This window comes from Lagopus muta, chromosome 1 (assembly GCF_023343835.1).
Source record: "Lagopus muta isolate bLagMut1 chromosome 1, bLagMut1 primary, whole genome shotgun sequence".
In the NCBI taxonomy this organism is placed as follows: Eukaryota; Metazoa; Chordata; class Aves; order Galliformes; family Phasianidae; genus Lagopus; species Lagopus muta.
The window spans coordinates 174905885-174931453 of NC_064433.1; the positions used below are offsets into that span (position 1 = coordinate 174905885).

The 25569-nt window shown below is 37.8% G+C and overlaps 1 protein-coding gene across 8 annotated transcripts in view; it reads left to right on the top strand.

Moving 5' to 3' along the window:
* Window positions 1-25569, top strand: part of ATP8A2 (ATPase phospholipid transporting 8A2) — a 322239-nt gene that overhangs the window by 40806 nt on the left and 255864 nt on the right. For 7 of the 8 annotated variants that reach the window (XM_048933647.1, XM_048933645.1, XM_048933650.1 and 4 more), the window contains 12 exons: window positions 7625-7724; window positions 8312-8410; window positions 9227-9272; window positions 11215-11255; window positions 13090-13163; window positions 15708-15777; window positions 18054-18181; window positions 19162-19273; window positions 19913-20078; window positions 22438-22565; window positions 23267-23344; window positions 25337-25425. In XM_048933647.1, coding sequence (XP_048789604.1) covers window positions 7625-7724; window positions 8312-8410; window positions 9227-9272; window positions 11215-11255; window positions 13090-13163; window positions 15708-15777; window positions 18054-18181; window positions 19162-19273; window positions 19913-20078; window positions 22438-22565; window positions 23267-23344; window positions 25337-25425 — 1131 coding nt within the window. Of the gene's footprint in view, window positions 1-7624; window positions 7725-8311; window positions 8411-9226; window positions 9273-11214; window positions 11256-13089; window positions 13164-15707; window positions 15778-18053; window positions 18182-19161; window positions 19274-19912; window positions 20079-22437; window positions 22566-23266; window positions 23345-25336; window positions 25426-25569 lie in introns of those variants that run through there. The other variant, XM_048933652.1, reaches the window with a different exon arrangement.

The following is a 25569-nucleotide window of genomic DNA, read 5'->3' on the forward strand; positions in this document are numbered from 1 at the left end:
TGTATTTGAAATGTCAGCATCTTCAATCTTAGTGGGGTGCTCCTCTCCAGGTCCCTGGGACAGTTAAATTGGTGAATGTAGCCTGGACTCGATGTCCAGATGGGAAGAACAGCTGTGAGATGGCTGTGGTGCCCCTTCACCTGCTGCGTGCTCAGCTCTTTGGCATCCTGAAGGAGTTTTTTTAGTTTGTTTGTTTTCTCCCAGCATCGTGGTGAATTTCATGTATCAGCAGTAGCAACACAGCATGGGAATGAAACTGGGTCATTTTATTGGGGGGTTGGACTCGATGATCTCTGGAGGTCCCTTCCAACCCCTACAATTCTGTGATTCTGTGATTCTTTCTCCCTTTGCTTAAATTCACAATTTAAGCAACTTCCATACACCAGACCTTAAAGTTAAAAAGCAGTCCGACTTGATGCAAACAAATCTGCTTTCCCACATTTGTTGAATAAATATTGGCCCGTCTTCAGCAAGATGTGTTCACTTTTGACTCTGCTTTTCTACTTTTTCTACTTTTTTTTTTCCTACTTTTTTCTTCCACTGCTTTTCTTTGCTCTTTCCAGTGAAACGTGAACAGGAAGAAGTGAAGTTTTTTTGTGGTTATTCTTTATGTTTGAGTGAGAATGGAGTTGATTCAGATGCACTTTTGAAGGAACAGATAGTATTTGCTTCTACCACCTCCCCTACTTGTCAATGAAGAAGTAACCATTCTGACAGTTTCAATGACACTTAGAAATAATGGCTTTAGAACTGGGGATAGCACTGTGAATTTCAGATCGCCATCACTTGTAGCAGGTGGCTTGTGTCTTGATTTCAGTTTTCTTCATATCAGTGCAGTGTGTTTAGTGAAATCTATTCTGGGTTTGCACAGTAACTGGATATGTTGTTAAACTCCCTTTATTGGACAGTAGTATATCCAGGTTAATTGTTTGTCAGCTCAATTTTATTGAGCTGTACTTGCCAGCAGGGCTGCATATTTCTTTAGTGATGACCTGACATTGTTGGAGCTTGCTAAAACAATGTCGTGCCTACGGAGCTTTTAGAGCTGTTTTCTAAACATGCTTTGTTCAATGCGTTTGTTACTGACAAATAGCCGGGAGTCTTTTCTCTTCTCTATAGGGATTGCATGAATAGAGAACAAATGGAAAGGCCTTGTCTATTTGTGTGCTTTAGGAGAATCCTCCAGCGTACAGGATTTGGAAGTAAAAATGCTACCACTTCCATTAAATGTGACCACAGGGTTTGGGTTTTTCAGTTAAACTGAGCATAAGCAGTCATGCTAGTGCCTGCAGTGTATGAAGGCTGCCATGAGCGTTGCTGTAGGAGACCTTTCTACTGGAAAAATGCTAATTTTGCAACGTTAATTAGCTTTTGCAGTTTCCCACTTTCTACATGTGGCAGAAGTCCTGCCACAAGGAACTGTAGGTTATGGAAAGCTGCCAGACTGTTACCTGGTTGTCAATTGTTCTTACTGAGCTAGAGGGGAGCAGGATTGTCAGGCTCCAGTGGACAGCAGTTCACAATGCATGTTCCAGCACTTCTAGCTTAACACTGCTCTGTACAAGGTTAACTACCTGTAGTACAGGTGATACCTGTGAACTACAAGTGATTGAGGATAAGCTTGTTGCTGATGCAGCTTCTGAGGATGTGCAGATAGCTCAGCCAAGCAGGGCTTGTAAAACTCAACATCAGTCCTGAGATGTCACTTATGCAGTAGGATAAGTAGGACTGTTGGCCAGAAGTAACAAAGATAATTAATACTGTTAATATCCATCTAAATAGTTGCTCACAAATGTGCGTACTGGCAGAAAGCAATGCTATGAACAAGGCATGACTGTGAAGTGAGTGGGTGTTTTTCTCTGGTAAGAGAGGGCTTTTCTAAGTATGGTAAAGAGGCGTGATTGGATTTTTGAGTATCACAGTTGTGGAACAATTTGCCATTGCATTGGTCAATGTTGCTCTGTGCCTTCCCTGTGCCCTGCTTGCAGCCCAGGCAGTGGTGGTGAAAGTTGGCTGGCAGAGGAGATTGTGGGCTGATGTGATACCCTGAGACATTTAAACTCGTATGAAATGGCCTCTTTCCCGACATTATATGATATGAGAAGACCTGTGCACACTTAAGATGTGATCACTTCTTTCTTCTACAAAGGCAGAACAAATTTCTAGAAGACACAGTGATGCCTTTTGTTACTTCTGGTAGGAGCCCACTCTGTAAACAAAGGAATCTTTGTTCTAAGGGAGATCTGAGCAGGGGATGAGGTCCATGGGATAAGAACTGCCCCTTTGGTTGAAAGTTTTTTCAAGTTACTATGCACTGCAGTTTGAAACTGCAAGAAATCTTTTTTTTGTGTACTTCCAAAGTTCAAATGCTTTAATTTTAAGATATGTGAATATTCCTAATCATTTCTCATAATATATGGGTAATTCAAGAGAGCAGATTCATCCCTCTTAAATGGCCTTGCAGTGGTTTTGTTGGAAGATGTTTCAGAGCTTGATGTTTAGATGGCTGGATAAAACATTGCTATAACAAAGTTGTGACCCTTTTTATTTTGGGGCAGTATATAATATAAGCTGCTTTCGTGCAAGATGTCAGTGTAACCGAAACAGGGAAACAGGAGGGGTGAGCAGAAACTAAAAACAAAACAGCCATGTGGAGTATGGGCAGCGATGTCTCCACATCTGAGTGATGGATGTGGTAGCTTTTGGTTCTTTGCCTTGCTCTGGTCGGGCAACTCAGCCTGGAGCAATCACAGCCCTTAGGATCCAAGCCTTGCACTCCAGGGCTGCTATTATTTTCCCTCTTTTGTTCCTGAGCCTGTCTCAGACTTCCTTCAGAGACTGTCTCAAACTGTCTCAAGTACTGAAGCACAGCATGCCCTTTCCTCAGCTGATGGAAGTATACAGGATTACTGATGGAAGTTCTATTCTCAAGGATTCACTTGACAGAGTGAAGGGAGCTCCATGAGACTGGAGGCTTCATTTGTTCAAACTGAAACTGCTGTCTGCCAAAACAAGCCAGCATGGCTTGCTGAGGACCTCATTTCCTTTTCAGCAATAATCACTGCAGAGACTTGTAGGTAATTGCTCTTTATAAATCTTACATCTCCCTTTTTGGGAATTTGTAAACATCTGACTTTTATGTCTCCTGTGTCAGTTTCATCATTAAAATAACCTTCCACACGCACAAGGAACCAACCTAGCTAATAGTCTTCATGGCAGCACTGTTTGTTGGTGGGGTTCTGTGTGAGTGAGCTTTCTCTGCACCTGCTGTAATAACTGTGTGTTGTTCATCTAGTTAAATGTCATCTGAATTACATAGTGCTTGCTGCTGTGCTTCCTGCAGCAGTAACAGCTCTGGAGTTAGCTTGTTTTAGTGCTGCTTCTGTACTTAAGAGCTGATGCAGAACTTCTGTAGCCAACATCAATCTTGCTGTTAAGAGATGTCATGTGCCTCCAGGACCTTAACACGCACACGCAGTTCCACTGAAGGCAGTGTCTGAACCCTTAATTCAAGTAGATCTTCTTGATTGATTTTTTCCTTCCGCTGTTCCAGAGAACCTGACCTTTTGAACGTGTTAGTGGAAACCAAACCTGCTCGTGAGAGGAGTTCAAGTCCTTAATGCTCAATTACCCAGCCCCCCCATGGTTCACATGTCTGTGACTGGCTCTCTTTCTGCTTGCTCTTGCAAACTTACAAAAGCACTGACATGAAGCAGTGCTCGTGCTTCAGCTCTCGCATGCGAGAATATTTCAAGGTTTTTGTTTTTAAACTGTGGAAGAGACAGTTGTAGGTGAGTGCTGGTGAGGGAAGTACTGTTACCTTGTCACTCTGGAAACAGGACCACCTGTGCCTCAAAGAGATCTTGTTCTCTATGACACGAGGAGTTGCAAGGTGAAGTTAATATCTGTGCTGTTAACAAACAAAACAAAGCCCCACCTCAGTGAAGGAGTAGAAGTGGGTGATTTAGAAATGGTAAAGCTGTATTCAAATGCCTCTTGCCAGTATGCACTTGCTTCTAACTTTTTTGCCTTTATCACAGAATCACAGAATCACAGAATCACCCGGGTTGGAAGGGACCTCAAGGATCATGTAGTTCCAACTCCCCTGCCTAGCAGGGCCACCAAACATACACATTTAGATCAGGTTGCCCAGGACCCCATCCAATTACTGGTAGTCTTTGTATCTTCAAGGGTGATTCGTAGAAAAAACATGGGAAAACATGGCTTTATGAAATGTATTGGGGACGGATATAGGGATAATGGTAGCTTATGGTGTTGTTACAGAAAAATTACCCATTAATAAGTGAAGTAAATATATCAGAACACAGTTAATGAGTTTCTCAGCTTGCTGCTTGCTACTTTTTGTGCAGATGTTATAAGAAAAAACTCATCTCTGGTATTTTTTTAGTAGCACAAGAATGAGTTAAGGTATGTGAGGGACATACATTTTTCCAAATTATACAATGGTTGCCTTTCAAAGAAATCTCTGCGTTTCTGCCAGAGAGCAGGGCTGGACTTTGAGCTCTACTGATTTGTGTCCAAACTCATTCAACAGCGTCAGTCCCACTTTGCTCTGCAGTGTAACTTGAAACATGACTTACATGAATTAAGTTGCAGATATCAAGGAGACAAATCTGTTGTAATGTTTGTACACCTGTTTAAGCATGAAACCCCATCGGTAGGCAAGGTGTGCGTAGTACACAGCTGTTGCTTTAGGAAATGCTGGTCTGTTATTTAGTTTTCTGCATATGCTCCACTCCTCACCCTGAGCTGCAGACCTGTAGTGCCTGGCACCCAGCTGCCAGAGCTGCAGTGTTGGGGCTGGTCAAAGGGCTAACCTCTGTATACTTGTCCTTAGTGACCAAAAATGTGCTCCAAATGAGCTGGTAACAGCTGAATGTGTACCTCTAATTAGTCATACCTATTTTATTCTAAGCATCTGCCATGTTACTTAAGTAACAAAGTCCATGGATATAAGGATTTCATGCATATCAAGTTCACTCAAAAATGACTCGTTGTGTTGATGTTAGCATAAATAAGAGCATGGTTTGGAGCAGTCAGCTGCAGAAGTTGATAAATGGTAGAATGTTATAAATGTTTTGATATGATTACAATTGCACGAGTTCTGGCTCTTATCAATCATAAATCCTATGAGCATACAATCTAGAAATAAAAATGTGTTCCAGCATTACATTATTCTGTTCCACTAGCTTGGTGGCCTGTAGAGCATTATATGTAGTTGTAATGTATCTTTGAAATCTGCAAACTCTTATTATTATTATTTTTTTCTTTAGTCCTGCTTGGGGGATTCACATCTGGTGTAGATCTGAACTATTCACTTGATTAAAAAATGTGTTAAAGATGCAAGGCACTGCTGAAATTTGTTTAATTATGTTCTGTATTATAGGAAAGATATTACACTTGAGATTATGTGCATGTAACTTCAAATGAAGGAAAAAACAACTTGGAAGTAATAGCATTCAAGGAAATAAATTCTCTTCATTTATACAACAAATGTTCTACTTAATCTTTTAAATGCAGACATGTGTTTTTGTTCAGTTGGTTTTGTTGGTGTAAGCTGTATGGAAGCCTGATCCCCTGATATTTCTGTAAAATATCACTTTGGGTATTGAGTATTGAGTAGTAGCAAAAGGAGTCTATACCCTGTAGTTTTAGAAATGTTCTTACAGTCTTTTTTCTTTCTTCTTCCCCATTTCTTTTTAGAGATCCAGTTCAAGTAATAACTGCTTTGCATCCGACCTAGCAGGCATCTCTAATTGCTTAACAAAGGGACTGTATGAAATGGAAATACATCTCCCGCAGTCAAATAAGATGTAACCTTGATTGGTTGTATTTCATCACACCTGCACTAATTCTCCTCTGGTTTCCAAAATGGAGCTTCATGTAACAAACTGTGCTATCTTATGTCTTATAACTGTTTTGTTCCGGAAGGTGCAGCAGTCATTATATGGCTTAGAAGTGCAGACGAGGAAAGACAAGAGGGAGAAGAAAATGATTAAAGCATGGAGAGTGCAGTTATCTAACTTTATATGTATGAAGATAACTAAGACAACCCTACTAAATTGTCTGGTCAAAGTTGTAGTAAGGGTTTTGTTCATAGCAATCAGTTGTGAAAGACAGAACAGGTAGGCAGTGCATTTCATTTTATTATTTCATGATTTGTGATACATAGTGTTGTGGCTTGCAATTATTCTGAAAGGCTTAAAGGTGGAAGATAACTGGAAAAACATTTCTCAGAGAGAAGCGGGCTTAATAGACTTGGGAGACTTCAATAATCATAGAGTCACTGAGGTTGGAAAATACCTCTAAGTTATCCAGTCCAACCACCCACCTGTCACCAATGTTTCCCACTAAGCCATCTCCCTCATTGCAGCATCTAAACATTTCTTGAATACCTCCAGGGATAGTGACTCCACCACTTCCCTAGGCAGCCCATTCCAGCAGGTAAACAAGTTTCCTTTCTTTGAAAGGAGGAGCACTGATGAGCTGTCTATTCTCTGGGAACATAAGCTGCCTTTGTTAAAATAATAAAATATAAACCCAAAGGACATTTAGTATAGTTTGTCTGATTCTTGCAGGGCTTACAGTCAGTGTCTTGGTGGAAGACAGCTGTACCATGGCTGCAAGCACTTGGTTCTTAAGGTTCCGGCTCATTTTAATGCCCAGTGCATAAATGAGGGAAGTAATACAGTACAAAATAAATCAGAGCTGCTTTTTTAACTGTAAAAATTATTCTTTTCATATAAGGGAACGTTGTGTGCTACTTGGATAAACTGTGCCTCTCATACTGCTCAGATAGTGCGAGAGAACTCGTGCATCTGAACCTATATCAAGAAAGCACATATATCCCCAATGTCAATATTATGTTCAGAGTGTAGGCTTGCATGTAGTAGTCTTACTTTCTTGAGCTGGTTTTGGTTACTTGACAACTTGGAGATGGCTTATATAACTCATTGACAATTGTGTGATTGAATCTTCTTGTCAGCTTGGACACCTTTCCTGAAAACGCATTCACATTTTGCATAATAGCCATTGCTGGATTTGATGTGAAAACAAGACATTATGTATCTTAGAGATCGGTTAGTGTTTGTGGAAAATAGAAAGCGTTATTGTGAAACTGTGGATGGTTATTATGGAAAATTGTTCATAACTGAACTTGGGTTCTGAGCTAGGAGAGGAGGCAGCTCAAAAATGTCACTGTACCATTTCTGATTCTAACTGTGTTTAACTCAGCCTACCCCAGTATTTAAGATTCATGCTCTGTGAATCTTAAATACTATGTGTTTACCCCTTGAGGTGTAAACACTTACATGCTTTAACCTGAGCTCATATTGCTGCTGCTCATGGTACTGGGGTTTGAACACACATCAAGTTATAGGGTGGTTCTCCTAGTCGTTGAGGTTGTAGTGATGTATTGCTGTCTGCCTTCTGGATCTGTGTGTTACCTCTTGTTCTGTATGGCTCTTCATTGTAATACAGATAGCTGAATTCCTTCATATTGTACATGTCTTTACTGTATGATCTTCAAATCATTTTCTAACAGCGGCTTTAGAAGCCTTAATGTTCAGATGAAGGATTAAAATAAAAATCTTCTAACCTACAGCACAGCCAAGTACAGTGTGGTGACTTTTCTACCTCGATTCCTGTATGAGCAGATAAGAAAAGCTGCAAATGCGTTCTTCCTCTTCATTGCCTTACTGCAGGTATAGTTTCATTGTTTTACTTTCATTTATTAAATAACTGAATGCAGCTACAGTTATTTGAATGTTCGTGGTCGACTGCAAAAAAGTTCTCGAATGTACGTTAAGTCGTAACATTGATGAGATATGTACTTAACAACTGAAATTAGAGGGTATTTGAGCTGGTTTTTTTTCCAACATAATTCCTAAAATCAAGCTAGTTATATTATTAATACAGTAGTATCACAAGATATGGAACTACTGACCATATTGGGAAAAACATGCATAGATTCTTGTGAATGTGCCGATATTTTAAATAGTACAGATATTCACCCTGAATCAGTGGCATTCATCAGCTGAATGCTTTTCTTATTAAGAAGTAAAAGAAAAGGCCTGTACAGCAGCATAATCATAGACATTCATAGCAGTAGCTTCTTCAAGTTGTTTGGGAGCTTAGGCTGGTGTGTCTGCTGAACTTAAATGGCAGTCATGTACAAATCAGAATTTAAGCTCTACCTCTGTTCCTGCTGGTAACTTTGCATAAAATGCTAAATTTGCTAGAAACGTATTTTAAAAATAATATGAGCATCTCTTTTCCTTTCTGTTTACAGCAAATTCCAGATGTCTCTCCAACAGGAAGATATACCACCTTGGTGCCATTGCTATTTATTTTGACAGTTGCTGGCATCAAAGAAATCATAGAAGACTATGTGAGTATGAATTATTATGTGGGAAATCTACACTAAAAACAAATGGTGCTTCAAAAAGCCATGAGATACCATAAAGCTTTGCATCCCTGAAGTCTATTTAGCCATTACTGAGCAGTGGCTAAATACTTTCAAAGATGCTGACTCTACAGGAATTTCTGTAGCACACAGAGATAAGTAAATTATTTTCTGGTACAGCTTAAATGGTGAACAAAGAAGTTGTATGGAAACAAGTTGGTGTAAAACAGAACACTTATCAAGTTTATCTGCTGGTGCTTTCATTAGGAAAGCCTGGCTAGAACAGGAACTGTAGAGTCCTGACATATATGTAGCCTTTTTAGTAGGTCTAGGAGATCAAAATCATTAAAAGTGTAAAATTATCTTCAGGGCAGACCAAAAGAAATTCTGGATACTGTTTATAATGACAACGTGTTTATACTTTGCAAGGTTCTGATTAATAATTTAACTTAGAAAACATTTTAAACACACAGTACGTATAACATGTATACTCCAACTGTCATCTAAATATACTATTGCTTTCTGTTCCCTTTGTTTTCCTTTCAAAAAACAATTTTGGATACTTGAGTTTTCTGCTGTTGATCCATGTTTGTGTCTGATTGCCAGCATGGAGAGTGGTGCTTTAAAGTTGTATTATTTTGTTTGTAAACCATTTAGATTTAGGTGATCAGTGTGGCTTTTTTCAAAACATACAGGCAAGAAAGACCCAATGTATCTTCTTGTGGCATGTCATGTTTCTAGCTTTAATGTGTTTGGAATCCTCCCTGAAATGAGCTGTAATGAAAAATATTTTTCTTGCAGAAAAGACATAAGGCAGACAGTGCAGTGAACAAAAAGAAAGCAGTAGGTAAGAATAAAGAATCTTAAATATTTGAAGTGCAAATAGTGAATACAAGAGTACTTTTTTTTATTATATAGACTTGTGTTACTGAAACTGTCATTATTGTGGCAAGTACATGTCTTTTTGGAGTCAGAAGTTACTGGTGTGTCAGGACTGCACCTTACAAAATGTTTGATGCTGATTGTGTGATGCCTGGGGTGAGAGGTTAGGGGTAAGCTTTTAGAATTTAAAAGCTGATTTAATTTCAGAGTTTGAAGTCACACAGATCTCAGCTCCTCCGTGAAAACAGAGCAGTTTTCTCCTCCTCCAGAATACTTCCTTGACTGTTCAAAATCCACCAAGGCTATAAAACTTGTATCAAAGGATATATATATATATATATATGTATGCATGTGCTGCCCTTAAAATATAGGAAGAACTCTGGGTATTCTGTGGATGTGCTTTCTTTGAGGTGTCAGCAAAAGAAAAGAATAACAGACTTCCCATAAATGCCTATGTTTACCCCTAATGTATTGAAACTGCTTGACACTGATTACCTCAAGACATCATTTTCATTTTCTTTTCCCTTAACTGAAAAGTTGTGCAGAAAATAGTAAGGATTTATTGATTGCTACCCCACAGCCACTCTGCAATCACTGGATCTTGGTGTTCTCAGACATTCCATGGTGGAGCTCTATAGGTGAAACTTATAGGTGATCTTAAGAAGCTTTTCCAGCATAAATGATTCTGTTGCTATGATTCTATATGTAGTTTAAGTGTCAAAAAGCTAAAGAAACACTTAGTGGAACATGAGGATCAAAACAACATGCTAGATCCATGCTTCAGTTAACATGCAAAATATATGCAGGAATATTTTCAGTGTGTTTTTCCTTAGTGCTTGAGCGGTTACGTTGGTCATTGAGGTTGTATATTAATGAACATCAAAGAAAGCTTTGCTTTATCAGTTCTTTAAGGTATTTTTTTCCTGCAAGTTTGAGAAGATGTTGCAGGTGCAATTATTAATCCTCAGAAACCTGCAGTTGTCTAGCTGTAGTACAACAGAACTTTCTATAGATAACATTAGAGGCTGCTCTTTCCAAGGTCATGTAGGCAGTTCAGTCTCATCCATTTATGGATAGAGAACATGCACTAACAAACACTTAAGAGGAAGCTTATCATAGTAATTGTGGAGAGATAGCCTAAAGAACACAAGATACTCTTATGGATCTAACTGGAACATAGCAATTGAAAAGCAATTGTTTTGGTGTAGTTCAACTTGTATTTTTTGCTTCTGTATTCTAAATACAGTTTTCAGAATATACTGTCATCATTTTTTTTTAAGAGAAAGGTTAGAAAGGCACATTTATGAGAGTGTCATAAGAGTGAAAAAATGCATTATAAGTATGAAAAGCTTATTTATGTTCAGAGTGGAATTAAGGCATTTTAAACTTAGGTTCTGTATGTGCTTTTAGATACCTAGACTCCTCACTCCTCATACAGCTGAGTGAGGTCTAGGCCATGTCATCAGAATAGAGAGCAGTTGTGCTTACCCTCAAGCAGACATCCACTGTCTGCTTAACTATGTTCTGAATTCCACCTGTAGTGACCAGATGCTTGCTTCATTAACATACATATAGACTTTGTATTTATCTCTGTTTAGCTTTTGATCTTTATTGTGTGGCTTCAAAACATGTTTCCTGTTTTCAGTTTCCCATAGAGTATGTTAACTTGGTTTACAGAGTGAGTTTGGTATATATGAATTAAATTGCCTTTGGAAGAAACCCAACTGAAAGTTGTTCAAGTGAGCATGTGCAACTACGCTAAGAGCTGAAGTGTGTTAGGCTTGGAGCCAGTGTGTGGAGATTACATTGGATGTAGGGAACAGACCATGTTCTGTGCTGATAATTGTTTCAAAATTTGTCTGGTTCTTGCGTATTTATTCTGATCTAAGTTTACATTTTCTTTTCAGTTCTAAGAAATGGGATGTGGCAGGACATTGTGTGGAAAGAGGTAAATATAATTAGGGATGGGGTAGAGAGTGGAGAAATTGTTCAAGAGTTTTTCTTGCTTGAACAAAGAGGGAGGCCTAGAGTTAATATGTCCTATGGGTGCCCTGTGACTTAAGGTGGGAGGGGTCCTTTCTGCTGTAATGGTGAAAATTGCCCTGAGCAAAACCTCTAGATGCTGATCTTTATTTCTTAGTACTATGTTTCAACCAAATGTTGCAAAACTGTTGTATTCTTGCTTGACAGTTAATATATTGTGGTGTATAAATAGTATTTTCTTTTCAGTCCATGTCTAGAAAAGTCACTTTCACTGCAACACTCTACTTCTCTTACGTATTTTTGTCCCTGTGCTAAAAAGTTCTCATGTTTTGAGGCTAATTTTTTATTTAAGTAAGGAACACAAGACCTGCTGCCACCTTCAGCACACTTGAACGCAGGTTGTATTGAAACTTCTGGGACAAGCTGAGATTTATTTATAGAACTTTCTAAAGTCCCTCAGCATGCAGTGATGTAATTTTGGCTGTTAACTCCTCTTAAAGACAAAATGAGTTCTGTTAACTAATAGATGAAGGTGAGCTACAGTCTTCTGTAAACTCAGAGAAATGAGACTTACCTCAGGAGACCTAAATGCAATCCTGCTAAAGTGTTAGATTACAGCAGAAAGTAAAGATCTCTGGGGATTCTGAGGCCTCTTGGTTATGGTTATTTATGCTGTTCCACATCCTGTTTGAAGTGAAGACAATGAACTCAAATATAAGATTTGAAGCTGAGCCTGGAATCTATTTTTTTTCTTATACCCGTTGTCTTCTCAGATAGTTCTTCAATTGGTCTGTATCTTGCATTTGCATATTGTCTATGCTTGCATGTGTTGTTAGGGAATAACAGTGCTATCAATGTATTTACTTTAAGACAGATTTCTGATACTTGAGCTTACAAAGCAAGGGAATTTGTTTTCAGTGGGATCCAAATAAGGCTAATGAATCTGCCTGTTCAATCATGCCATCTGTTTCATTTGTAATAAATTTGTATGTTCAATTATTTGAAGTACGTTTTGGGCTGTAAGCAGTACATGGGATGCTCAGAACTGATATACGTTAGGCAGTTCTGGCTCACTGTCTTGAGAGAGTTGCATGGAGTTTTGTAGAAGGACAGAGTATATGCAATTCCTGTAACAGCTGCTGGAAACTCTCAGGTCTTCAGTACTCCAGAAGTTATGACTTTGCGAATCTCAAGTTACTGTGGGTCAGAAAAGAACTGGTTGATTGCTGTCCATCTGTAGAGACAAATCTTCTTGTTAGTGACTGTTAGAAGCAGTGCATCTATATAGTGTTAAGGAAAGGTAATGATGCCTGAGTGGGTAAGTAATATGGAGAAAAAAATTTAAAAAACTCACTCTTATGGAATTTGATCTTCTTCAAGTATCAAAGGTACTTTTTAACTGGGGAAGATCTTTCTGTAGGTTAGATTAGACTGTACTTAAATGAAAAAAAAATAAGTCAGATACGGGTAACAGCTGAATATATAGAAGAAAATCACTTCTACTAAAAGTTGCTGCACAAGTTCATACTTTCCTATTATGTATTCTGTACAGACAAATATATATGTATGTATGTGTGTATATATATAGCTTATTTTGCCTTCAAGAAACAGGAAGCTTTGATACTAGATCTATAATCTTGCAGTGAAAAGTACTCTGACTTTCAGTAGCACTGTCTGTAGTTGTTTTGTGCATGATTATGTTCTGTTGGGTGAAGAACAATAACAAACTAACATTGCAGACAAGCAAACTGTTTGTTTTTCTCTTCCATGCTACTGCACCCCTGCCCCTGATTCAACAGGTAGCAGTAGGCGATATTGTGAAGGTCACCAATGGGCAACATCTTCCAGCAGACATGATCATTATATCTTCCAGGTATCCTGTTTGGGTGTGGAAGTGTCTGATGAACTGAGGTGCAGAGGACTCTAAACTCTGTATTTTCTATTAATAAAAACAGACATCAGATGACACTACATTTTCTCCACATCTTAAAATAAGATTTCAGCAATGTTAAAGCTTGCTTTACCAGGCAGTGATTTTTTTTTTTAGCATTGCTGATAGTTCATAAAAAAGAAGGCTTCTTTAAGACTTTGGTAGTATTGTGTGTTTGTAGTATACAAAGTTTGTCACTAGGTTTTGAAGATGGAAGATGTGTTGCACAAGCTTGATGCAGCCATTTGTTTCTTGGCTTTTTGTGGACCCCCTTCATTTAATCAAGGAAGCTTAAGTTTTCTTCCATATAATTCCGCTGAACTTCCAGCATATTTTCCTGCCACTCAAAGATTTCTTCTAAAGCTTTTCAAACAGTAATTTCAGAAGGCTAGCCCAAATGGCTTTTAAGTTGCTAGCCTGCAGCATAGGTTTTGGGCTTTGTTTGTATGCTCGTTGCCTTTAGGTTATTGAACACAAACCTGTGTTGAATTATCTCTAGTATGGCAGCAGCAGTAAACTGAATACCATTCCTTTTCCCTTGTGGGAGACAGCACAACTTTTATGATACAGTGGAAAATGAAGGCTGGTAGTTCATAGAAGTATTTCACTGGTACTCAGAAATGGGAAGCTCAATCTCTTCAAACTATGTTATGTGATCAAGGATAGAGGCACCTTCATTCCATGGTTTACAATTCATTTTTGAAACAACACTATTTTTTACAATAAACAGTTTTCAACCTTCACATGCAGTTAGTTAGGCTACTCTCAGTAACTTTCTGTTTTGGTGTTGAGAAATACTTGTTCTGCTTGAACTTCTTATCATACTATACTAAAAAACAACCAAAAATCTTTCTGATTTATGCCTTAACTTGCATGGGTCAGCTTTTTGATCTATTATTCTACTAACCTGCTGTCACTGCTAATCATGTAACTGAAGAATTAGAGCCAAAGTATTTGAATTTTAGGAGAAACTTTGCTTGAAATAAGTAGCAGAACTGCCATAGTGAATGCTGTACAATTGGTATTATTTCCATAATTTTCTGAATGACTAAGTGTCCTCAGTTCACCAGAAGGCTTTGCATGCTCTGAATGAGTGGGATTTTTTGCTTTGTGTTAATGTGTTAATATTTTTGTCTGAACTGATTGTCAGAGTTGAAATAAGCAATTGTTTATCTCCTTCTTGCTTTGCCTCATAGGAGAAAGGTGACATAAAATGAAGTTTGCATACAGAATAAGTTTTCATGGAGGAAAAATAAAAAGTAATTTGAATCCAAACACAGCTTTGTATGGAAACATTTTTACATTGCTGTGAAAATGTACATTTACAAGGAACTGCATTTTAAGAGTTTTAAGAGTTCTCCCTGAGTTAACAACCTCAGCTGTAGTGGGCAAAGTATTTCTAACAAGTAAAATTGGAGTTGGATTGAAAATACAGTGTGACTTTATTGAGTTTGGACTCAGTTTGCCCACACAGGAGGAGAGAAAGAACAAATGCTGCACCTTTCTTCTTGAAGAAATAATTAATGGAGAGAAATATCTTCTTACTGTTATATATGTGTCTGTTTTGTAACAAAGCTTTTCCTAAACAGCATTTGTTACTGACTCCTGCTGATTAAGTACATTTGCAGTTTAAGTAATTGTTTATTTTGGAAAGCAAATAGCAACATCTCAAGAGTAAGAAAAGTGATTGACTGGAGACGTATGTTATTTAGGTCCAGAGGGGAAACTGATGTTCCCTAACAGCCTGAGAAGCCAGTGATGAAAACAGTTTTGGTGGTGCCATATAGAGCTTTTAAATCTTAAGCAGCATGTCAGGAAGTAATCTCTGATAGAACTATGTTTCCTTATTGCAGGTGTTTATGCACACTGTTCCATTTAGATATAGGAAAGGCCTTCACTAATTGAAAATGCTTGCACATACAAGGAAGAATTTTTGCCCTTTTAGGTAAAGGCAAAAGCAACTCTAGAAGATGCAAATCACAGCCCTCAGTTTCAGTCTCGTCAAACCCTGATTCCTTACAAAGTGGGGAGCACTTTGTGTTTAGCAGTGTTTTCAGATTCAGTTGAATAACTTCTGGGCATACAAGTTGGTCCTGTGGATCACGACATTAGTATGCATGGTTCACAAAGTCAGTAGCAGAGAGCACTGCTCTCTTCTTCTATGTGCATCCTCTTACACTGTTTGCTACTTCATCTATGCACAGCTCTTGCAACCTCAGGTGATTTTTGTGGACTACAATGTAAAATATCAAATTCAGGAATCTAAATTAATTCTTATTAACCTGACTTAGTCCTGTCTTTTTGGATAGTTTTGCATGAGAGCATTCAGGCATATGTACTTTCAACTGGTTCTTTCGTTGTTGTGGACCACCTATGTGATTTTTCTCTTCAGTTTATTGAAGATGTATTGTGGACAACTTAACGCAAATGTAGTGGATAAAAAGAAACTTGTTTTCAGTATCTAAAATCTTGTCATATTCCTTACAGCGAACCTCAAGCCATGTGCTATATTGAAACAGCTAATCTTGATGGGGAGACGAATCTTAAAATACGACAGGTAAAACAAACTGAATTTTGCCATATTTTTCCTCTACATGTGTAGTGCTATCTACTAAGCAGACTGTGGGCTGTATGACAGCAGTTCTAGTGCTGTTTAAAAACAAGACAAATAAACAAAATATGCATCTCTTTCCAGGTTACAGTAAGCCTTTTTATTCAACAGATAGGAACCCAAGCAATGGTTTGTGTACAAGTCTAAGGAGCTAATCTGAAGGAAACAGGGAGGTTATAAGTTTGCAAAGGTAAATCCAGCAGACTTTGATAGTATTTTGCTTGAGGTCCAGGGGGTGCTTCGACCAATTTTCCTGCCAGTTATGATAGCATTAACTTTAACCTGACTCGTGTGAAACACTTGAAATAGGTTTTGACTCTGCCTTGCTGAATTGAGCGTAGCACTAATATTGAGAAGATGTTGAGGTGTCACTCTTAAATGTATATGACGTTGTGGGTGGGACAAGTCTGGCATGGTTTTTCTGGCATATGGTTTGTATTGAGGAATAATTGTAGGTCTTGCATTTATATTTGGAAGATACAGAACTATAATTAAAAACTAAAAAATGATAAGTGGGATTTGTTGGAATAGCTTTTGGAATAATAGACTTTCCAGCAGTGGTGAATTTTCATCTATTTTCATCTTTTTCATCTATTTGTGCCTCTTGTTTTCCCTAAACGATGATAAATTTTTGCCTAAAGGTGGAGTTTTTCTGTAAAAGCACTTCTTGAAAACAAAAACTTTTTTTTTTTTTTTTTTGAGTGAAATTTTTTTCTTTTAACTTTTCTTTATTTTAGGGGAGGTATCTAAAATATCTAAAATCCTCTGTACTAAAAGTGAAGTAACATCACTAGTCCTCAAACTGTGGAGGTGAAAATCTAAGCAACTTGTGCCCATTGATGGATGAATTTTTATCAAACAACTTTTTGCTAATACTGGGAAACCCAAACATTTCTTAGTATTTTAGTAAAAAGAACTTTATCAAGAAGCTGTGTTGGTACACTGTGCTTCCAAAGAATAAGCAGGATTCAAGTACTCAAGTGCTGGTTTTATTATTAAAAACATGAAAAGTGCTTGTGCTTGTGGTCACAGCTACAGTCTCTGCTGTCACATACACCACTCTGTTACTTCTCCCTCTGGAGTGCTCAAAGGAGCTTTTCATTATGCTTCAGTTAATTTGTTCCCTGTTTGTGGTATAAAATGGAGTTTGGTCAGATATTTCTAGTTTTGCTGGCAAAATCCAATTCATCATGGTGCTTAGAAACAGTTGAGAATCCTTGCCTTCTTTCCGAGAGAGTTACAAAAAATGAGTTTGATTATATCAGTATTTCAAAATGATGCCTACATGTATAAAATATTTATATATATATATATATATATATATATATATATATATAATATTTATATATATAAATATAAAATATTTATATATATATATATATATATATATATGCTATTTAAATATATATATATATATATGCATTTTAAAAGCTATACACTTGTGAAAGTATGGCTTCCTGTTCTGAGAGCCCAGTAGATCAGATCACACTTTCCTGTCGAATTTTATTTGCTTCTGGACACATGCTTAAAAGGCAGTATTAAAAACAAACAAAAACCAACTGATCGGGGGGGAACTTCTCTTAAAGATTTGTTCTGGCTTGCAGTACTGTGGTCAATCTGGCAAAAGAAACTAAAATGGGATCACTCTTAACCAAGTGGAGGCATTCAGAGTTGAAAAGCAATGGAATATTGTGTGTGCAATCCTTGAGGTGGAGTGGCAATATGTTAGATTACAGCTTCATGTTGGATTGAAAATTAACCTTGAGTTCAGTCAGAGCATAATGCATGTACTGACCTATAAGAGTCTACACTTAAGGGTGACTACATTTAACAGCAGCAATACATCAGCAGAGCTGTACTTTGAGAGAAAAGCCAGGCCTCTTTAGGCTCTTTGTTTCCTACTTCATCCTGCACATGTGCAACTTAATGGTTTATGGATATGAATTTTATGTGATTCTCTTGGTCAGAGAGATTGTTTAGGCTTTCTGCGTAGGAGGGATGTAAGGCAATCTCCATAAGCAGCCTCACATGTGCCTGTAATAATTAAATATTGCAGGAAAGTTAGGGAATACTCATCTGAAAATAAAAACACAAAATGAGGAAGAACAACAAAACATTCAAGCAAATTTTTAATTATGAAATATTAGAAGAAAGTAACTTTTCCTATCTTCTTGCCTTCTAACAGTTTTTGACAAGAATCTCCTTTGGTTTGGTCTCTGCAGGGGTTGTCTCAAACTGCTAGTCTCCAGTCAAAAGAAGAATTGATGAAAGTATCTGGAAGGATAGAATGTGAAGGACCAAACCGTCATCTCTATGACTTCACTGGAACCTTACGCTTAGATGGTCAAAGGTATCAGCTTGATAACAGTCGTAGACTCCTTTGGTTATGATAAATGCTTTCTGCAGGCTTTTCTTCTGCAACACTGATCGTATATCTGTTTTTAGATGGAGTAGGTTTGCCTTTCTGTGGAGTCTTCTGTTTGCTAGGGGAGACATGGCTTCTTTGAAATCATAGTTGTTCTTTACCTAAAGTGACACTTCGGGAGGAGCAAAGGAAATGGTTTTATTTTTAGGATTGTCTTGCAACAGGAGATGTGCAGAGGATACTGGAAAACTTTATCTTCTGACAGGAGCTAAAGCTGAAGCAAGCTCAGTTCCATATTGAAAATGATTCCAGAATCTGGAGTTTCTGTCAGTATGACTTGGATGCGTTGCAACTCTTGAAAGGAAAGAAATTCTGAGAAAATAGATTTTAGGACTATAAATAATAGAACCTGAAGCGTCAGCAGTAGTATACAGGTTTCATCTTACTGTACAGGTTTCCTTGCACCAAAACTGTACTACTTGAGTGACTAAGCAGAATAGTGACAGATGCGCGAAGAGTAAAAGATCACTTGCATATTACTTGAAAAATCACATGGGTAATGCATCTCTTCCAAAATGCTTCTTTAATGACATGTATACAGTTATAGCATGCTTTGAGTGGACGGTCTGTTTGCAGTGTGATGCTTCCTTGTCTTGGATATGAAAGAGAATTTATTAGCCAAAGTGAAGCAGAGAGCTGCCACGGGTTCTCAAGTGCTGGGAAACTAGAGGAGCTCCCTAGAATCAACTTCTTCCTGCTCTGCTTAGCATAGATTAGGCTTTCAACAGAGGAGTGAAACCTGTGTATTGTATGTATAATTATATGATGGTGGACAATATAAGTTGATAAGGGAAAATGCTTCCCCTTCTTTCTTGAGCTGGGAGGAAGCTAAAGCTGAAAGGAGAACTATTTTCCTAAATTGTTATTGAGAATTGAGAGATGCTTGCTTGCTTCTTGCTTTGCAGCCCAGTTCCAGTTGGTCCAGACCAGATCTTGCTAAGAGGTGCACAACTGAGAAACACTCAATGGGTGTTGGGTATTGTTGTGTATACAGGATTTGATACGAAACTCATGCAAGTAAGTTTTTAAAGATTTGGAGTGTGTTCTTTTTCTGCATTCTACTTGTCTTTCATATTGGAGTTCATGAAATGGTTTGATTCATTATAGCTGTTTAAGTAGAAGCATGAGGAGAACAAGGATACTACTGTACTTAAAATTGTATATGTACAAAAACTAATGGAGGTGTATATCTAAAATACTTGATATGCAACCAAAATTAATTATATTCTATTTTTTAGATTGTCTATTGGCTCATTTAAAACTGAGCTTTAGCAGCTGAAGAAATGATAATGGCTGCCTACTGTTTTAACACTTGAACATAGACAGGTTAAGACTAAGTTTTTTCTTTGTCTTAGTGGCAGTGAGTTTGGAGTGCTTTTTCTGCTCACCTTTGCTGATGGCCATTGGGAGCAATGGGCAGCTAGGAGAATCTATGAGATCTTTAGTACTGCATGTTTCTCTTCCTCCAATATTTTGTCAGTTTAGCTGTTGTATGGAGCCCTGGCTACTATTCTGACCTTTCTTGTCTTTGTATACAAAATTGATCTACATAGAGCTGAAGTATTAAGTTCTATAACTGACTTAAAAATAAAGAATGAATTTGCTTCTGCAACTATTGGTATAAGCCATTACCTGATTGCTTCTGTTGCTGTTCAGAATTCAACCAAAGCACCTCTGAAGAGATCAAATGTGGAGAAAGTAACCAACATGCAGATCCTGGTTTTGTTCTGTATTCTCCTGGTGATGGCCCTTGTGAGTTCTGTAGGTGCCTTATTATGGAACAGAACACATGGCGAAGTCGTGTGGTACCTTGGCTCTAACAGTGAGTATACTGGCTGTGTGTTGGGATGTGTCAGACTGTATAGACATCCAGGGTCTTAACTCTGCCAAATGAATTGACAAAGTAAGAAATGGATGAAGAAAGAAACATAAGAAACAATGCTTGCTACTAACTTTTGATTCTTTTGTTTTGTTTTTGGGTTGGTTGGTTTTTTTTGTTTGTTTGTTTTTGCATATAGGCTGGCTTAAGTTAATTGGCCAGTGAGGCTGCTGTTAATAAAATGTTTTAAAGGTTAGGTAAATATCACTGGGCTTCCACTTAGGGAGCAGGAAACAAACAGAAAAGAGGCAAGAGTGGTGTTTGTTGCTCACACTTGATGTTCACCTCTGTGGAGACTGTATGCATCTGGATTTCCACAGAATTTTTTTTGGAGTAGAACGTGTATTGTTGCTGTATGTATCATAAATTGATTGTACATGACTGTAAGATAGAAGGTATCTGGCTTGATGGGACTGACTTCAGCTTTTTGCTTCTATTTGGAAGAAAAGGATTTGTCTTGATGCATTTTTTCCCCTGTTTTTCTACATGCTGATCTTTTGTGGAGAACTGGAGTGCATGCTAACTCTTGTGATTTTGGTGCTTGTGATTTTGGTGACGTTTGAGTTGCTTTGGCTTCTGATGTCTGTCATTTGTAATGAGAAAACTGATTGGTTAGTATGCTTAAAGGGGTTTTTTGGTTTCATCTGTACTCTTTGAATTTATTAGTTCAGATATAAAAAATGAATCTTATGCAAACACTTAGGAATGAAATGCATCATTGCTCATTAGACTTCTGTTTTGGGGGTTATGTTGTCTGATTATTAAGTGTACTGTTGAAAACATTTTGAGATGCAGGTCTGAAAATGATTGTCACTGCAAATTGTCTTTCTGCTCGTGATGGTACAGACAGATGGCAAAAGGTATCTTCAGCCCTTCTACAACAAAGCACAATTATGATTAAAAAAAAAAAGGGAAAAAAGCTTTTGTAGGAAGAGCAGGAAGTGCCTCAGGCTTGACTTCAATTTGTGGTAGTTGCAGTGTTGTCTTCCAGTAGCAATACTGGCATTTCTCAAATTATATTTTGTACCCTCAACCTTGGTTTTTAATGAGGAAGTTTAAATTCATGCCTTCAGATGGCAGGAAGGAAAGATGAGTGAAACAAACTCGTGAGCTTGAACTAACATGGAACAGGTGCAACCTGTAATAAACAAGGATGAGAAAGTAGTTTCTATAGGTGCTTTCCTGGAAATGAACACACAATTTCCATCACCTCTGCAATTATTATACATGGGAAATACTTTTGTCAGGCTTGATCTGGAATTTTCATTAAATGTCTAATTTCTGTAAAGGTTGTATTAGAAAAAGCTTTTTTTTCCAGTGAAGTGTGCTTTCATTCTTCATGTTTACTGATAAGGGGTATGAAACTCGCATGTTCACACTTGGAGGTGACTGAGTCCAAACGGCAGCTTTTTGGCTTCTATCTCCTCGTAGTTTGCTGCTCTGCCTTCATCTCAGGTTAATTAAGTTATGGGCTGTGACCCCATTGTACTGGGCTCTGCTGTTCAAAATGCCTCCTAAAATTCAATAACAGTGCAAAATGCAAACATGGAGACTATGTCTACTGTAGAGAGGATGTGGTCAGCGCCATGGAGAAGAGAGGAGCTGTTATCCTATGTCTTTCCTGAACCATTTCTTTTCTGTCTGCTGTTCATAAATGCTTTTCCTTCCCTTTAAGAGCAGTTGTGCTATTTGGGCGACTTGCCCAACATTGGCTCTGTTACTAACAGCACTTCTGCCTAAGCAGGATTCAATTAGTTTGTTCTCCGGATGTCTGTGTCATCTTGCTTGCTCATATTTCTTTAGAATGAAGGACTTCTCAAGTCTGCCAATGCTGGCAGCTTTTAGAACAAATTTTATTCTTTGTTTTTAATTCCACTGAGACATACAGGATAGTTTCTGAAGGGTAAAGCTATGTTATGAGTGATATTGGTGGCTCTTAATTGGAGTATTTGACACATTAGATAAATGTCTAATTTTGGGTTACAGTGTGGAACATCACACATCTCGCCATCTGTTCAGCAAAATATTCTCAGAAAGTGTTCTTATCTCTAATACACAGCCTCAACGATTTTATGCTTCACCTGGCATAGTGTGCTCTATCGTCAGGCATGTGTTCTGTGGGTGTTTTTATATATGTAATATTCAAATCAATATTAAAAAGACCCTTACGCTAAGCTAACACACTATTTGTTTTAGTGCTACTAAAGATGATCAGGTCAAGTACAGAAAGTTGGCTGTCCCTATTCTGTGCCACTCAGATTTCTGCCTTCTGCATGATTGTCTTGTGTTTTTCCGTCCACAGAAATGCTATCTGTCAACTTCGGGTACAATCTGCTGACATTTATTATCTTGTACAACAACCTTATTCCAATCAGTCTTTTGGTGACGTTAGAAGTTGTCAAATTCACCCAAGCTCTCTTTATAAATTGGGTAAGTAACAGCAGTTGATGTATTGCAATCACTTTTGCAAGATGGTGTAAAAAACCTGATATCTTTACCAGGATTTCTGGTTTTGAGAGCAGGACAAAATTCAGAGGATTTATTTTGTGTTAGTGCTGTGTTCCACAAAAAAAATGAAAAGATTTTGTTGTAGGGATCTCTTCTGTATAAATAATTGCTTTCATGTATTTTAGGTTTTGAGGATGAGGGAAGTCTTTAAGCTGAATTACTCATGATAACCTATAGCTTTTCTCAGCCACAGCAGACAGAAAGACTAGACTTGTTTGGGTGAGGTGTTAAGTTTTTTTGGGAGGGGTTGTTTCTTGGTTGTTTTTTTGGTGTCTTTTTCTTTTAAGTCTTGAGGTTGGCATTCAGATCCACTTTGGTATGAGTCATGATATTTATGATATTTCTCAAAAGACATGAGTTGGTGGTGCCTTATGCTACAAAATGGTTATACTTTTATTCAGGCAAGTTCTGCTTCAAACTGTGTATTTCTTCAGTTATGTACTGGAAAAATTCACACCTCTTGAGCTGAATATCAGCAAGTAGAAGAGATAAATTCCTTGTGTTAGTATGCATTAACCCTTGAACTTCCAGTAAAGATAGAGCAATTCTTATAAGATACAAAAAGATTGGAGACTTTAGTGTTCAACTTGCCTAGTATACATCTAATTTTGCTCTCATTTCAGGACATGGATATGTATTATCCTGAAACTGACACACCTGCAATGGCCAGAACCTCAAATCTTAATGAGGAACTTGGGCAGGTAAGCAAAAATTTTCTGAAGTGTAATGTTTGTATTATGTAGTTTTATATTATTATATTATATTATTATTATAGTGTTATAATAATGTGTAGTCTGGGGAGATGGAAAGTGTGAAAGAATGCTGTGCAAATGAGCTTTATTCTTTTGCATTGTGGCTTGCTTAATGCAACTTCTTCGCTTTCATTAGTCCAAGTCTTGCCAGTATGAGGCATGATAGGATCAGATTTAAGGTCATACAAGCAGTTTTAAGCCTGAGAATAGAGTCTGCATTTCCTACCTTCTCTTGGAACTGACTTTGTCCTTGAGGTATCTGTGCTTGTGATTGTCTGTACCAGAGCAGGATATACAGCACTTAGCTTGGCTAAGGAGCAGCCCCAAACAGCCTTGGCCTTCCTTTGTCATTCGTGTTTCTGACTGCCACACAAAAAATGGAAGTAAAAAAAAGATGTAGCGTTATTCCTAGCTTAGATTGTGTTCCTTGACATGCTTTTCCATTTTCCTTTAATAATAAAGGACTGCAGCATAGGAAGTTCCGCACAAACATGCGCAAGAACTTCTTTACAGTGAGGTGACGGAGCACTGGAACAGGCTGCCCAGGGAGGTGGTGGAGTCTCCTTCTCTGGAGATGTTCAAGACCTGCCTGGATGCCGACCTGTGCGACCTGCTGTAGGGAACCTGCTTTGGCAGGGGGGTTGGACTCGATGATCTCTGGAGGTCCCTTCCAACCCCTACAGTTCTGTGATTCTGTGATAATTGTATATTAACTTGTGGTTATAAGATATTCGTTACAAACACCATGCAGTTCTGGAAGCGAGAAGGGAATAGAATGGAAGGGCTTCCCACAACAAAGCTACTGGAGATCACAACTTTGCCACTGAAATTGTGCAGTACCACTGAGAAATCCTACTTTTTGTCCTTGGCCAGTAAAATCATAAGTATGTAAATAAACTACATGAACTTCATAGTTTGTGTGAACTTAATCTTGGAGATGATGTGTGTCTATGTAAAATACATAATTACATTTACATAACAAATACATTGTGTGCTGCTCAGCAGAATGACTGTCAATATCTTTTGAGCTTTTCCTTGGAACTGCTAAAATATAATTTGTATTTGTGTGACTTTGAGAAGTTACTACAATAATCTGACTTCCTACAAATGTTGTGTAGCATAATGTATCTTGTTGGCCCTTATGATGCTTTTCTAAAAGTAGCTTAGTATTGCTTCCATGCAACTAGGCTGAATTTTTATATTTTTCAGTGGAATTACTTGATCACAAGTGTTTTTAGCTTTGTTGTAGGTCAGAATTATTAGTAACTTGAAGTTTCTCAGATTTTTGGGTATGTACTTTGACTTCTGACTTGCTCAGGCTCCACTTCCAATGCTATGTATTCAGAGATTATTTAATGCATTGCTAAAATGAACTGAATTGAGTTGCAGATCTTGATGAAAAACTTTCTGCAAATCTAGAAGAATTCTGGTCTTTAAATGGACAGATCCCTGTAGTAGTACCATCCCTTCTGAATGGTTGCTGGTTTATAATCTTATCAGATTCAGAGATAAAACACCATGGAATTTAGCTCTCATCTATTTTTTTTTTATCTGTTGTGGCTTAAGAAAGGTAGGAACCTTGATTCTTTTTATGCTTCTGATTTTTCAGGAACCTTTACTTTAGTTTCCTGTCTTGCTATACAATGTTAATACAACTGAAAGATTCAGTGAACGTTGAACGTTGAACTTGCACAAGCCAGTGTAACTGGAGCTGTGGCAATTAATACCTACTACTTGATCCTTGCTGCATTTACAGATAAATAAGAGATAATACCATTAAAGAGCTTTCCTGATTGTTTTCCTTTAGCTTTGATATGACAAACCTGCATTGTGACATTTCTGGGTCTTAGGTCTGTTCTTGAATTTTCCTTAAGCTTAACTGTTTTCCATTTATTTCAGTCTTGTTACTTTGCAAGTTAAAATTAAACTTCTTTCTTCCAGGTAAAATACCTGTTTTCAGATAAAACGGGTACTCTAACATGTAATATCATGAACTTCAAGAAATGTAGTATTGCTGGAGTGACATATGGGTAGGTATGACTTTTTAGAAACTGTAGGTAAACCTGTGCATGATCATATAGATACTTCTAGATCACAATATCATCAGAACGTGTTGTTCAGTGTATACTGTAATGTATTTTATGATCACAGTTATTAGCTTTCATTTTCGTGTC